At 53.0% G+C, this 13,515-nt stretch overlaps 4 protein-coding genes across 4 annotated transcripts; 1 reads left to right on the top strand and 3 right to left on the bottom strand.

The window, feature by feature from the left end:
* Positions 1 to 360: 360 nt before the first annotated feature.
* Positions 361 to 7,856, bottom strand: PVX_080580 (hypothetical protein, conserved; the record flags this gene model as incomplete). Its single annotated transcript, XM_001613774.1, has 6 exons — positions 361 to 402; positions 557 to 635; positions 788 to 5,683; positions 5,981 to 6,222; positions 6,328 to 6,525; positions 6,672 to 7,856. The coding sequence occupies 6 exons, from the start codon at positions 7,854 to 7,856 to the stop codon at positions 361 to 363; spliced, it is 6,642 nt and encodes a 2,213-aa protein (XP_001613824.1).
* Positions 7,857 to 9,511: 1,655 nt separating this feature from the next.
* PVX_080585 (hypothetical protein, conserved) lies at positions 9,512 to 10,514 on the top strand (the record flags this gene model as incomplete). Its single annotated transcript, XM_001613775.1, has 3 exons — positions 9,512 to 9,635; positions 9,737 to 10,312; positions 10,450 to 10,514. The coding sequence occupies 3 exons, from the start codon at positions 9,512 to 9,514 to the stop codon at positions 10,512 to 10,514; spliced, it is 765 nt and encodes a 254-aa protein (XP_001613825.1).
* Positions 10,515 to 10,827: 313 nt separating this feature from the next.
* PVX_080590 (hypothetical protein, conserved) lies at positions 10,828 to 12,229 on the bottom strand. The gene has a single exon (XM_001613776.1). The coding sequence runs from the start codon at positions 11,851 to 11,853 to the stop codon at positions 11,038 to 11,040; it is 816 nt and encodes a 271-aa protein (XP_001613826.1). The 5' UTR covers positions 11,854 to 12,229; the 3' UTR covers positions 10,828 to 11,037.
* A 363-nt stretch (positions 12,230 to 12,592) lies between these two features.
* On the bottom strand, positions 12,593 to 13,477 carry PVX_080595 (hypothetical protein, conserved; the record flags this gene model as incomplete). The annotated part of the gene is made up of 1 exon (XM_001613777.1): positions 12,593 to 13,477. One exon carries the CDS (start codon positions 13,475 to 13,477, stop codon positions 12,593 to 12,595), a length of 885 nt encoding a protein of 294 aa, XP_001613827.1.
* Between the last annotated feature and the right edge of the window lie 38 nt (positions 13,478 to 13,515).

Below are 13,515 nucleotides of genomic sequence, written 5' to 3' on the forward strand. Positions count from 1 at the left end.
TTTTTTTTTTCATGCTTCCCACGGCGGCACGTGAGTGTGCGAGTGTGCGAGTATGCGAGTATGCGAGTGTGCGAGTGTGCGAGTGTGCGAGTGTGCGAGTGTGCAAGCATGTGATCATGCATACGTACATACATGCGTACGTGCGTGCTTACATATGAACAGACGGACATACGGACAGAGGCCGCGCGCCTGCCTTCGCCGTCAGATTTCCAACTGACCACCCACAACACATTCGGCGAAAGTGCCATTTCGCTCCTGCGACTGCGCAAGTTGGCCAATTATCCTAAGCACTTTAAAGAATTTTCAAAAAAAAAAAAAAATAAATAAAAAGGACAGCTGCTATGCCGCTCTACGGGAGGGCTACCGCTCGTTCAAGGAACTCAGCTCGATTAGGAGTTCCCCCTGAGAGGGAGAGGTGGAAAGGGGCATAGGTAACGAAAGAGTGACGAAGCGGCATAGGTGACGAAGCGGCATAGGTGACGAAGCGGAAGAGGTAACGAAGCGGAAGAGGTAACGAAGCGGCAGAGCAACCGCGTAATCGCCGCAGCTCGCATACCATCGTTATGTGCTCCAGGAGGTTGGCCCGCTTGAAGAATAACTCGTGGAGGACCTCGGCGGAGTAAAAGGGGAGTTGCCTGCGGGGGGAAGGGGTGCATTATAAGAAGTGTGTTAGAAGGGGTGCACACAGGTGAGTAGCTTCGTGGCTGCCAACCGCCAAAGGGCACTTCGCAGGGGCCCTTCGCGGGACGCCTCCTTCGTCGCGCCCCCCCGGCGCGCTTCTCCCCACCGTAGCATATCGTCGAAGAGGACGTGTTTGATGGAGAAGGAGTCGGTCCGCCTGTGGAGGTTGAGTCTGGCGGCCTGGGTGAAAACATCCGGGGTCAAATCCGCGTGTGCGTTGAGGGCCAAGTGGGGGAAGAGAGACGCCCTGACGACGTTGTAAGTCCCCCTGAAAAAGTCAAACGATCTGCCGGTAAGGGGATGAAACAGGTGTACGGAGCCGTCGTTCGAAATGGACACAGCAGAATTGGATCTCCGATGGGGATGCACAGCATCTACATATTTAAGAATTCTTCTGTTAAAATTGAAAAGGGTAAATAAGTACAAAGTTTCTACAGCTTGAGGAGTGCGGAATGAAAAAATAAAAAAATTATTGAAAAGGTCCATGGCGATGATGCAAATGAGGTGATCCAAAACGATGTGGTGGCAACAGAGGATGTTCAAATTGGCACAAAAAAAAGGTTTGGCTATGGGTATGATGCTTCTACTGTCATGCTGTTGCTCATAATTAAACATATTAATGAATATGCCTTTGTATAGATCCGCTACGATTAGAAAATTCTTCATCACCTTGATGTCACTTATGAAGAGGTTACTGTCTAGGAAGGCTCCTTTGGTGAAGTCGTTTTCGCGCACCTCGTGGATGAACAGTTTTGAGTTAATGCAGTGGAGGATGTTACAGTGTACGTTCTGGTCGACTGGGCTACTCTTCTGGTTGGCTCTCCCTGAGGGGGTGCTTCTCTCATGGGCATAGGGGGGTTGTTCCTCCTCTCCTGGGGGCAGTTCCCCGGGCTGGCTCCTCCCGCTGTACTTTCCGCAGTACTTGCCGCAGTACTTTACCTCTCCGCCAGCACTCCGGATGAGGCTTTGCAGGGCGCTGCCCAGCCCCCCGCAAGGGAACCCCTCGCTGTGCACGTAGAAGGGGTGGATCTGCGTCACGGAGCTGTTGTACGTTTTTTTCATGTACAGGGGGAGCTTCCCCGTTCGGCGCGTCCCGCTGCGGGGCGGCTCCGCTAATCCGTTTACGTCTACGCCTCCGTTTACGCTTCCGCCCACGCCCACTCCTACGTTTCCCCCTTTTTCGCCGCCCCCCGCGCGCGCGAATACGCCGCCCAAATCAAACACGTAGATGTTGCCCTGCGTTTCGACCCGCTCGCCAATGTTCAAGCTGGTGCCCACGTAAATGTACTCCCTCCCCTGCAGGCACCCGAACGAAACGCAGTGGACCTCCTCACTGTGCTCAAAGGTGTAGTACCCGTAGGCGCGCTTCTGGCTACCCTCGTGGAGGAGCAGCAGCTTGCTAAACTTGGCATGCGTCTTCGCAGAGGAAATGGGTTTGCTGTTCCGCCTGGCAACCTCTTCGTCGTTCCTCCGGGCAACCTCCTCGCCGTTCCTTATGGTTGCGTCCCCCTCGTCGTTCCTCCGGGCAACCTCTTCATCGTCACCGCGGAGGAAGCGGTTCAGCTTGTGCGTGTACTGGTTGTTAATGCTGTCTTGCAGGTGGACGTTGGGCACGCACTGCACCTCCTCCCCCGCATAGGCGACGTTGCTGCGGAGCTCGTCCTTTTGCAGATTTAGCCTCCTTTTTTGGAGCTTCTTCAGGCAGTGGTACTCGTCGTACTTGACTCGCACGACGGCGCAGATGACCTTTCCGCGGGTGGCTCCGTGGGCGGGGGGCCAATCCACTTCGCCAGTTTGTTTGTCCTCATTTTCGCCCTCCACCAAGCCCGTTTGTTTGTCTCCTGTTTGGCCCTCCTTTTCGCCTTTTTTTTCACCTTTTTTTTTGCCTCTTTTTTCGCCTCTTTTTTCTCCCCCCTTGCCCCTCCTCAGCACGTACTCAAACTGCGAAACAGCAATTTTGCTAACGTACGGGTAGGACAGAAGCAGCTTCGAAACGAAGTCGTCGTTGAAGCAGAGCTCGTTCGGGGGGGGGCTCCTTAGAAGGAGCAGCTCCTTGTGCACTTGCACCGCGTCGACGCTGCTGTGGAGGCAAGTCACCTCCAGGGGGGGGGAGGCCTCACCTAGCGTTCGCGCGACGTCGCGATTTAGCCGCCATTCGCTCTGGTGATGCTGGTGGGGGTCACTACGGCCATCTCTTTCATTGCGGCCAACCTGGTGGGGCCCCCCCGCACACACGTTTCCTCCCTCCCCAAGGCTGACGATGTGAAGGCCCGCTGCATCAACCCGGAGGAATGCATTGCGGTCAATTTGGACGATGCTCTTGGGTTGTCTCTCCTCTGGTGGGCCGCTCTCCTCTGGTGGGCCGCTCTCCTTTGGTGGGCCGCTCCCCTCTGGTGGGCCGCTCCCCTCCGCTGCCACTTCGCCCCCCCCATCGAAGCGGTGAATGAACAGCTTCCCCCTACAATTGGAGAGGAGTAGCGGAGGGAAGGCCGCGTCGTAGGCCCGGACCTTCTGGTAAAGCTGCTCTGCCTCACTACCACTCACGTGACTTAGGTCCACCCTGGATAGGTCCACATGGGGATAACCCACTATGCACTTCGATGGTTTTTTTTTCTTCTTTTTCATTTGAAGTGTTGCCTTCTCCTCTTTTGTTCTCCCCCCCCTCTTCCTTCCATCGATCTTCCCTCCATCGACGTAGAGGACGAAACCGTTGTTCGGCTCTGCCCTGTCTCGCGAAACGGTGACGACTCGGACGTCTTCACCACTGGGGGATTTTACATAGTGCACGTTACTGAGCAACGGCTGCGTGTACCTGTGCGGGACCACCTGGAATTTCAATCTGCTGATGCTTCTCACTTGGCGAATGCTTTTGTAAATCAGGATGGGTCTGCCCGTTAGGAAAACGGTTAGGATGTAGTTGGGGCCCAGTGGGAAGAGCAGCACGTTTATCACCTCTTCGAGTTTGTGCGCCTCTAGGGTCAGTTCCCCTGGGGGCGCCTCTCCCTCAGCAGCAGCGATGTTCATGCGCTTCGTGTGCTTCGCTCGTTCCTCCCGCTTTGCTCCTTTCTCCCGCTTCTCCCCCCCCGCGTTGTACACATACTTGGGCACCGCCAACAGCGCGTTGCTGCGAAACAGGGTGCGCCTCCTCTCCAGGTGGAAAATGCAGAGGCTACAGTTCGCGTCATACAGGAAGGCGAGGAGGCTCTGGGTCCCCCTCCGAACGGTGGAGATGCAGTGGACGTTGCTCAGCTGGGTGTGCAAGGAGATGATTTCCCCTAAACACTGGCCTCCCATCCTGTTAATAACTTCGCAAAAGGAATCTGGCGTTTTGGTTTGAAAAAGGGAGAGCAGGTCTTCCGTCTCCGCCTCCGTCACAGTCTCCCTCTCGGTATCCTCCTCCGCCGCCCCTATGGTGTAACTCCATTGGGAAGGTGCTCTCCCCCTCACCAAGGCTGCAAACCGGAGGAGGTTAATCTCCTCCTCCCGATTGCCCACATCTAGACAGCGCAAAACGCACATGTTAAGCAGCGACGTCACTCCCTCCACCCGCAGCAACAGATCTGCCACTGCATCCTCGTGGAAGGAGTACACCGAGCAGCTACCGCTTTCATGCCGAAGGATTAAAAACCTACTCACCAGCTTGCACTCCACCACCGCGTCCTCCACACAAATGTGCCGAAGCAATATGCACGTGTTGGCGTATAGACACACGTTGATTTGGTTGCGGCAAACCTGCAGGAGTAACCTCTTAAACCTTAGCAAAGCTACGCAAGTTCCGTCCATCCTTAGGTGGGTGCTCTTTTTCCTCTCCACCAGGAAGAAGTGGGCGCACTTTTGCTTTAACTCCATTTCGGCGGCAGTCCCTCCATTTGATATGCTCTCCGGTTTGCCCTCCGATTTGCTATCCGATTTGCTATCCGGTTCGCCCTCCGATTCTCTATCCCCCTTGAACTTCCCCTCCAGGTACCTTTCCACATCCCCGCTGCTGAAATGAACAAAGGGGAATAATTTGAAAAAGGCGAGGAAGGCGTCCACCTTGGCGGTACCCGTCGGGGGGAACTCCACCTGGGAGGATAGCTCCACAGGGGCAGATAGCTCCACCGGGGAGGATAACCCCACCTGGTCGGATGGCTCCCCTGGTGCTCCGTCCCCCCTTAGGGTGTAGATAACTTTGCCGCGACGATTGCTGAGGAGAGTTCCCTTCAGCAGCGGGTTGCCTTCTTTCGATTGGGGGGACGTGCTGCTTGTGGGATCGACTACTAATCCTTCCCCCTTCTCACTCAAAGGAGTCCCTTTTGGGGGGGCCCCTTTCCTTTGTCTCCATGTGTTAACTCCGTCTACGCACAGGAGGAGGCTTCTCCTTAGGGGTCCACTGCCTCCTCCATCGCCGTAGCTTCTCCCATCATTGGAACCATTCTTGGTTCCCCCTTCAGCACCCTGCTGGGGTTTCCCTCCTTCCAGGTTAATCATAACATATTGAGAGAGTCGACCCCTCCTTCCGCCTTCACTGGCACACACACCCTTTAGTGACGCCCCTGCAAAGGATATGCTTAGCAAAATGCTGAAAGGAACTTTAAAAAAGATTTTTTCTACACTGCTATGTTGTTTACACCCTATAAGGGCGAAGTAGCTGCTGTTGTGGACTAGGCTGGGTTCCTCCTTGGACTTAATCAAATCGGTGATCATTCCCTTGGCTGGGATTTTGGCCACTCGGGTTATTGCCTTTCTGTTGGTTGTACTTCCTATTCGGAGGGGGGCTCCTCCTTTTTCTCTCCGCTTCTTCCTTCTCCTGAGGATGAAGAGAGGCGGCACGTACTCGACCCCCCCTTGGGCATTTATAAAGGAAAAATTGCCCTCCAAAATGCTCACCTTTTTCTTATGCTTTTGAAATAAGAAGTTATATTTGCTGTGGTTGAGTCCCTTGGTGTGCTCATTAACTGATGGGTTTCTGTTTAGGTAGGTCAGGAGGTCCATTAGGAAGTTGTCGTTCGGTTTTACCCTCCTGGTTGGACGTGGGGGGTTTGCACAAGTGGTTACAAGAGGAAGGGGCGAAGTCAGGGCATCCCCATTTGCCGCCAAACGTTCGCTATCGAGTGGTACGTCCTCGCAGGGGGGTCCCCCATCACGCTTTTCCTCTTTCTCCCATTTTTGCAACTTCGCTGGGTGCGCTGGGGGCGCTGCCTTTCGCTTCCGTGAGGATGCCCCTGCGCGTTCGCCTCTGCTTCGTCCGCGTCTGCTTCGTTTACCGCTGCTCCTCCCACCGCTTCCGCTCCCACCTCTGCTTCGTTCACAGCTGCACCTCACGAGCAAGTCCACGTCTGCCCTGCCGCAGAGCCCATTGTAGCAGCACAGGAAGTGGACCCTGCCTCCAAAGCAGCAAACGGAGGACTTGGCTAAATCGTATTTGAACGTGTGGACCTTCCTCCACTTGAGGAGCTTCACCAAGTTGTTGCGGTCACTGGACAGGGTCCCTTCGATGATGCACCTCCGGGAAAGGATAAAGAGCTTCCCCCTCCTGTGCCACAGGTTGCTGCTACTCTCCTTAAAATGGACGTTCAAATGGGTGCAATCACAAAAGAGAGTTTCTTTCTTTTGCATATAAAGCATTCCCTTTGTGTAGCAACTCTTTCTAAACATATAAATTACCTTTTGGTTTTTCTTCAAATTCACTACGTATAGGTAGTCCTGGCCGAGACAAATCAGCAGCTCCTTCACCCGCAGGAGGTCTATCGTGTCGTTCGGCACCCCCTTCGTCAGCTTGTTCGCGTCAAATTGGTTGTCCTCCTGCCGCAGAATTAGGAGCTTCAGGCTCGGTTCTTCCAGCGCGGCGTGCCCCACGTTGATCTGCAGCGGGGGGAAGTGATAAGGGGGAGTGGTGAGGAGGATACGTGATGGTTAGGAGCACTTCTGGTGAGCAGTGCTTAGGAGAACTTCTGCTTCGCACTGCTGCTCCGCACTGCTGGTGAGCACTCCCGACGGCGAGGCCTTACCGGCTCGTTCTGCAGCAGCACGTGGATGTTGCCGCCGTGGAAAAAAATCTTCTTGATGAAAATGAAGTGCCTGTAGAGGTCCTGCAGGCTGACTCTGACGACGTTAAACAGGTGGAGGCCCTTCCCGAATCGGGTCGTCCTGAGCTCGCCAGCACAGGTGGGGTCCAGACCCTTTTGGCTTCTCCTCCTCGACGAGTAAAAGAGGATGTAAATCGTTTTGAAATCGTTCGTGAAGGCCACAGCAAATTCGCAGAAGTTGGAAATGCGCTTCTTCGTTTTGCTCTGCCCGTCCTCCGCGTTTCGGGGGGGCTGCCGATTGGCACTCCCAGTGGTGATTCCCTCTGGAGAGAGCCCATCTAGCCAAAAGGACTCGTCCAGATTGGCACTTCCCCCCCTCTCGCCGTAAAGATCCACATAAACATCGTCGTCAGCACCGCTTTGTAAGTTCAGCTCCGATTGGGGGGGCTCCCTAGACTCTCCAACCGGAGTGGCCCTCCTCCTTCGGCCTTTTCCCCTTCGCTTTTTCGTGGGCACTTCTTGCTCGGGGGGTTCCCCTTCTTGGTGAAGTGCGGGGTGAAGTGCAGGGCGAAGTGCAGGGTGAAGTGCAGAGTGAAGTGCAGGGTGAAGTGCAGGGTGTATTCCTCGGTGCAGTGCTGGCACCCCCCCCTTTAACCGCTTGGCGGCCAGTCTGAATCTCCTTCTCCTGGTGAGGCCCGTGACGGGCTTCCTCCCGCCGATGCGGATGGTCCTGCCCGCGGCGCTGCCTCCCCCCTTATCATATCTGTGCACGTAGTTAACAGCAATTGGCAAGGAGTAAAAAAGCGGCTGGAAATTTGCCTTTTTTAAAAAGCTATGTTTTAACACAACGACGAGGGTATTCAATCGGCTTGTAAATCTGTAAAGGATAAAGTGAATCCCCTTATATACCAGCAGGACACCACTAATGCGCTCCTTGTTTTTGCGCAGAAAAACGTCCTTCAATATTATGAGCTTCACCACTGGTGCGTTTAGCTTTGTCTCATACAGCAGAAGGATTTTTTTTCTTTTCCGTTGGTAGCTGTATATGCTCAGGTTTTTATTTTTCACGAGAACAAACTCTAGGCTCTTTTCGCGCAGCAGGTTGCCGCACGCGCAGTGGTCCGCCTCGCTGGGGCTGCGCAGCTGGTGCACCTGCAGGTTGATCATGGCGCTTTGGGGGGAAAAAGCGGTGCGATTAGAGGCGAAGCGGTTAGAAGCGAAGCGGTTATATGGGGAGCGGTTATATGCGCTGTGTTGCGATCTTCCCTATCCTTGGTGGGCAGAGGTGGACGCCCTGCCTACTTCTCACCCGTGTGGTCTTATACTCCGCCGATGAGGGGCCAAACGGGGAGACACTGCAGTGGTAGCCCCCTTCCGCAGAGGAGACTCCCCCTCCAGCCACGCTGGGGTTATTCACGCTGCTATGGGATAGTGCGTGTTGCTTGCTGCGTTCTACTTTGCTGTGTATTACTTGGTGCGTTCCATTTATTGTTTTTTTTTCCTTCCCCTTTGTGGCCGTTCCCCTGGTGGAGGTATCCCCCTCGAGTGGAAGTATCCCCCGTCCGGTTGGCAGCCTCCTCAGTGGGAACTCCCTTGAACAGCCAAGGGAGTATCTACAAAGCTAGCACATAAGAATGATAATTACCATTACGGGGGGGAAAAAAAAAAAAAAAATTGAGCCTGAGCTCCTCCCTCAATTTATGAAAGCAAAATGAGGGGCAAAGCAAAAGGCGAGAAAAGCTGGCCTACAAGAAGGAGCGAACAGAACGTCACCCTGTTTGTAAGTTATTTTTTTTTTTTTTTTTTTTTTTTTTCACACCAAGTGAACAGTGTATTATATACACTTGGCGAGGCAAACTACATGGGTATGAATTAACCTCCCCCTTGGAGATTCCCCCAACAGTGGGGAGAGGCCTTTTTTGTTTTCCCCCCCCTGGAGGGAGTCACCGCGCTATCACCTCAGTGCGCCCGCGGCGGTGCATTTTGGCCTGCCGCGTTGCAAAAAGCCATTTCGCGTCTGCGCATGCGTTTTGCCCCGCGCTTCAAAGTATGCGAACGGGTTGGGATTTTCTCCGTTTGGAAAAAAGGCAAAAATGAACAAACAGGTGAATAAGCGGATATACAGGTGAATAAACGGACATACAAGTGAGGATTTATTTTTCTTTCATTTTTTATTTTTTTTTTTTTTGCCCACTTTTTGGTACTCCCTTTTGCGAACTTGCCGCTTTTCCGCAGCGCAGTGTAAATTCTGACGCGTAGCATTTTTCCCGTCCGGATTTGTTTGCACATGCGATCGGGATAGCGGAGTTGCATCGTGACGGTGAACGGTTGGGCTGTCTCACTGGGTGGACGGATCGCTCGACGGACCCAGGGAAAGGCTAACCGCTCGACGGACCCAGGGAAAGGCTAACCGCTAGACGACCCAAGGACAGGTCAACCGCTCGACGGACCCGAGGACAGGTCAACCGCTCGCCGCCACCGCTCCCCGCCACACACACACACGGGGTGAACACTCCCCTCGTCCACCCCCCTCGCAGGGCGGTCAAACAAGAGAGGAGGGAAGCCACAGAGGTATGCACGCATACACGCACTGAGAGCGGACACCCCGGGGAACATGCTCCAAGGGTAAAGGGACACACGCGAGCACCGGTTGAAGACCAGAGGGTTTCCCATCTGCTGTCAGTTGCGCCCCATTCGTTTTATCACCGCTTCATCGCGGCGGTTAGCGAGTGAGCGGCGACATTGGCTCCCCTTTTCCTCACCAAAACGCAACCACACCGCATCGCCGCATCACCGCAACGCAACCACACCGCCTGCCCAAAATGACGACCAACCAGAACGCCGCCATCTTCAGCAGCGACCTGCAGACCTTCATCGTCACCAAGTACGACCCCCTGCTTACCATCGTCAAGGAGCTAAACGATAAGTTGCAAAACTCGGAGAAAGGTGCTCTTAGAGAGGGGCGAAGCGACGCGGTTGCGCAGCGAGCGTTTAACCTCGGCGTAGCCATTGCGTAGCCACCGCCTAACCGCCGCTCCCCCCCGCAGACAAGTACCGCCTCGAGAAGCGGCTGATGAAGCTGGAGAGGCAAGTGGTCGTCCTGCTGGACAAGCTGGAAGTGACGGACGTGACGGACGTGACCATCGACCGGGAGGGAAGAGAGAACAAAGCCGAGAGGAAAATAAACCAGCAAATTGAAAGCGAGGAAAACTTGCTAACCCCATGGCTGTTCTCCTGCCAGATGGGGACCCCTCTCTCCTCCCTACAAGTGCTCCTCGAATTCAGCAACAAAAATACAGTAGAGTTGAATGTGAGGCTGTGGAAGAGAGAAGAAGATATGTGGGTCAATTTTTTGCAACTTATTTCCTCGAACGATCAAAATTATTTGCCGCAGTCACTAACCCTAATGGACTTAAGGAAGGCCACGAGGAAATGTCTCTTAACCATCTGCACCAATGAGGTGCTAATAGTTTTAAGAAATGTTCCGGGGAAGTCTCAGGCCATTTACAACACAGCTACGATGACCCTCGTCGCTATCTTGGCGTCCGCCATTTATGAGGCTTGGAAGAGGATTGAGCTCACCGACCCGGTGTCCCTCGGCCGGGTGGTCCTCGTGCTGGACGGTGAGTTTATCTCTTAGGGGGGGGAAAGCCAACCGGAGGGCTAACTATGAATTGGTGTGCTCTCCACATCCCGATGGGTACCTTCCCCATTTGTCTTATGCGCCTCCTCATTTGCTTTCTACACCGCCCCTTCGCAGGAGAAGATGTCGGGTCGAGACTACGAGCTGGAAACAAGAAACTCAAAATAGAGCCCCTGAATTAGCGCCCCCCACACGCACTCCCCATGTGTGCTTGCGCTTTTTCCCGTTTGTAATGACGAATACACATGTGCCATTTGTTCCTTTGTTTGTAACCCTACGGGGAGGAGGGGGGTGCCCCAAGAGAGGAGCTTTTTTAAATCAGAATTTTAAAAAGGTTCCCCCACTCGAGGTGCCACTCGGAGGTGCCACTCTGAGGTGGTTTCCATTTGAGGTGCCACTCCTCGATGGTTCCCATTTGAGTTGGTTGCCACTCCGCTCCAACCGCCTCGCCCCGTTTGCCCCCAATTTTGTCGCCTCCACCGGACTTCCTTTTTTCCGTAAGCCGTTTTTACAAGTGTGTGGGTTTGAGTTCAAACTGCAAAGCCGAAGTGCATAGCGGAAGTGCAAAGCACAGGAGAACGCGCGTGCAGATGCAGGGGGGGCAGCACAAACTGAGTGCCCAAGGCAGCCCAAACTACATGCGTGATGGCGTGCAGATTAGCCCAAACTATGCGCTTGAGGGAGCCCCCCCAGCTGATGCACCCATCACACGGTGAACAGCTGAAAGTTTGAGACGCCCCAGGAGACGCTCTTCGGGTCATCCACCTGGATGGTGGTGCCGAACTCCACGATGAGTCTGCTCGAGTTGTGCGGTATGACCACGTCAATCAGGGAGCTGAATTTGGACTCTCCAGTGGCCTTGCCACAAATGTTCACCGCATTTTCGAGGCCCACCTGGGAGTGGCTATCCGTCCAGACATAAAAAAGATCCTCCTGGTCGTCTCTTCCTACTTTTAAAAAAGCCGTATGGGAATTCCAATCATCAATGAAATGGAAGTTGGCTTTAATTCGAATCTGCGTGTGACTTGGGATGTTTTCAAACGTTTTGCGGACTCTCCCCTTGGAGAGCTTCCCATAGCCACCTAACAAATTGACTCCACCACACACAGACGTGACGTTATTAAAGTTGTCCCCTGACCATCCCTTCGTACTTGCACTGCTACTGAACGTCTCGTGCACAATCATTTGGAATTGATTTACATGGCGCACTTTAAATGTTCCATCGATGGTTAATGCCTTCACCACTAGGTCCTGGTTTAAGAGGTTCAAATTGTCGTGCTCATCGATACTTATGAGTGGCTTGTTTTTCCTACTTATTATGAACTGCCCTAATGGGTTCATCCCCATTTTGTACTCTACTTCTTTACTCTGGAAGAGGATGCCATTTTCTTTGTTATCTTTGGACGAAATTTTGAGGTTCGCCACGGTTAGGCTGCCCTTCACGGAGATGTCGTTTTCGCAACGCACTTGTGCGCTCAGCAGGGGGAGCATCACAGCTATGCGGAGGAGTCCACGCAGCATGGTGATTAAAGGGCGGGGGAGAAACGAACACAAGTGGGAGAAGAGGGAAGGGGGGAGTCACTAATATAATCACCCAGGGAGGGAGCAACCAAACGGAAGCAACTACATGCACGGAGTGACTCGCTCAAACCGCCGCGACACTACACACGTGTGACTACAAAGTGGGGGAAAAACTTAACGCGGTGGAGAAACTCCCTTGAATATATCACAACACGGAATGGAGGAAAAACTGTATGAACAAAAAGTGTGTGTGAAAAATCGCTAGCTATTTCCTTTCGCCACAAACACACGCTGAGGTGAGTGCCTCTCCAGAGGATTGTACGTACACGCACGGTGCACCCCTACGGGATAGGCTCTTCCACAAAGTTGTCCCTTCGCATATGAGAAGACGTCTCCCAACTGTTTGTTTCCCATTTTTCGGCTAATCACATGTGGGAAGCCTCGATTTGTGTTCTCTATCCTCTACCCCCCAGTCATTCCCCCAACGGAGTAACATTACAATGGCCTGTTCACTCCACAAGCTGGGCAACCATTTGGGGGCCCTTCAAACATGTGGAGCAGAACACTAACCACCACTTTTCCATGTGTGCAAATTTGCACACGCGAAAAAAAAAAAAAATATGACCAAAAAAAAAAAAAAAAAAAAAAAAAAAAAAAAAAAAACGGACAAATGGCTAGCTGCCAAAGTTGCAAAAGTGTGAACGGTTGAATTCCCCACACTGGAGGAGTGCCTACCGACTTAAGGAAGGCCACATTCAGCGATGATTCGATAGTATGACGTTGCTGAATCCGTGTCCATTTCGAGGAACTGTATTTTGTTTGGAACAACCCGCTCATTTTTCAGTTTGGACAAGTTGAAGTCGGCGTAGTAGTCGGCGAAAATCTGGGGCTTCCTGTTGGCGTAGATTTTCCTCAGGTAGGAGTTTTTCATGATGGTCACGTGGGGGGTTATCTGCTCTTTGTCGTCGCGTTCGTGTGTGCCGGGGGGGGCTGCACTTTTGTCAGATGGGTTAGCTGCACTTTTGTCAATTGGATTAGCTGCACTCTTGTCGGACGCGCCGCTCGCGCGCTTCTTCCCCCGGGCCTCCTCCCTACCCTTGCGGTTGCCGAAGATGTGTATGTCCCGCTTGGCGAAGGAGTCCCTCAGGAGAGCTATCACATTCATTACGTACTTGCGGCTGCCCTCCTGCAGCCCCGCATACAAAACGTCGTTTCGAAAGGTTTCCAGTGTGTCGAAGGAAATGGCTTGATGGTTGAGCTTCTTAATTTCCGCCATGGCTTCGTGGAAGGCCTCCTTGGAGGACTCCATTTGGGACTTCTTCACGTGTAAAATGAGGAGAGAGATGTGAAACTTGTTTCTCTCAATTGCACATTCTTTGAGCATTTCAAATTTCGAAGCGACGTGGTTTTGCACTTTGAGGAATTCCTCCACTAAGGCTTTGTTGCCTGACAGGGGGATGCATACAAAATAATTGGGCCTCACGTTTTTCATTTTGCTGTTTTTTTCCATCCCGTGGGGGCTGCCCTGCTGCCTGCATTCCTTGTGATAGCTTCTGTGGTGGTTCCTCCGGACGATGGTGCTATGCAGAGTTAAGTAATTTAGGATGCCTTTTCTTACATTCATTTGTTGTTTTTTTTTTGAAGGCGATGTGCGTTTTTTTT

Source organism: Plasmodium vivax, chromosome 10, assembly GCF_000002415.2.
Source record: "Plasmodium vivax chromosome 10, whole genome shotgun sequence".
In the NCBI taxonomy this organism is placed as follows: Eukaryota; Apicomplexa; class Aconoidasida; order Haemosporida; family Plasmodiidae; genus Plasmodium; species Plasmodium vivax.

Bases quoted from the DNA above. Each gene is read 5' to 3' on its own strand.
- PVX_080590 (XM_001613776.1), bottom strand. From the start codon at position 11,853: ATGCTGCGTGGACTCCTCCGCATAGCTGTGATGCTCCCCCTGCTGAGC.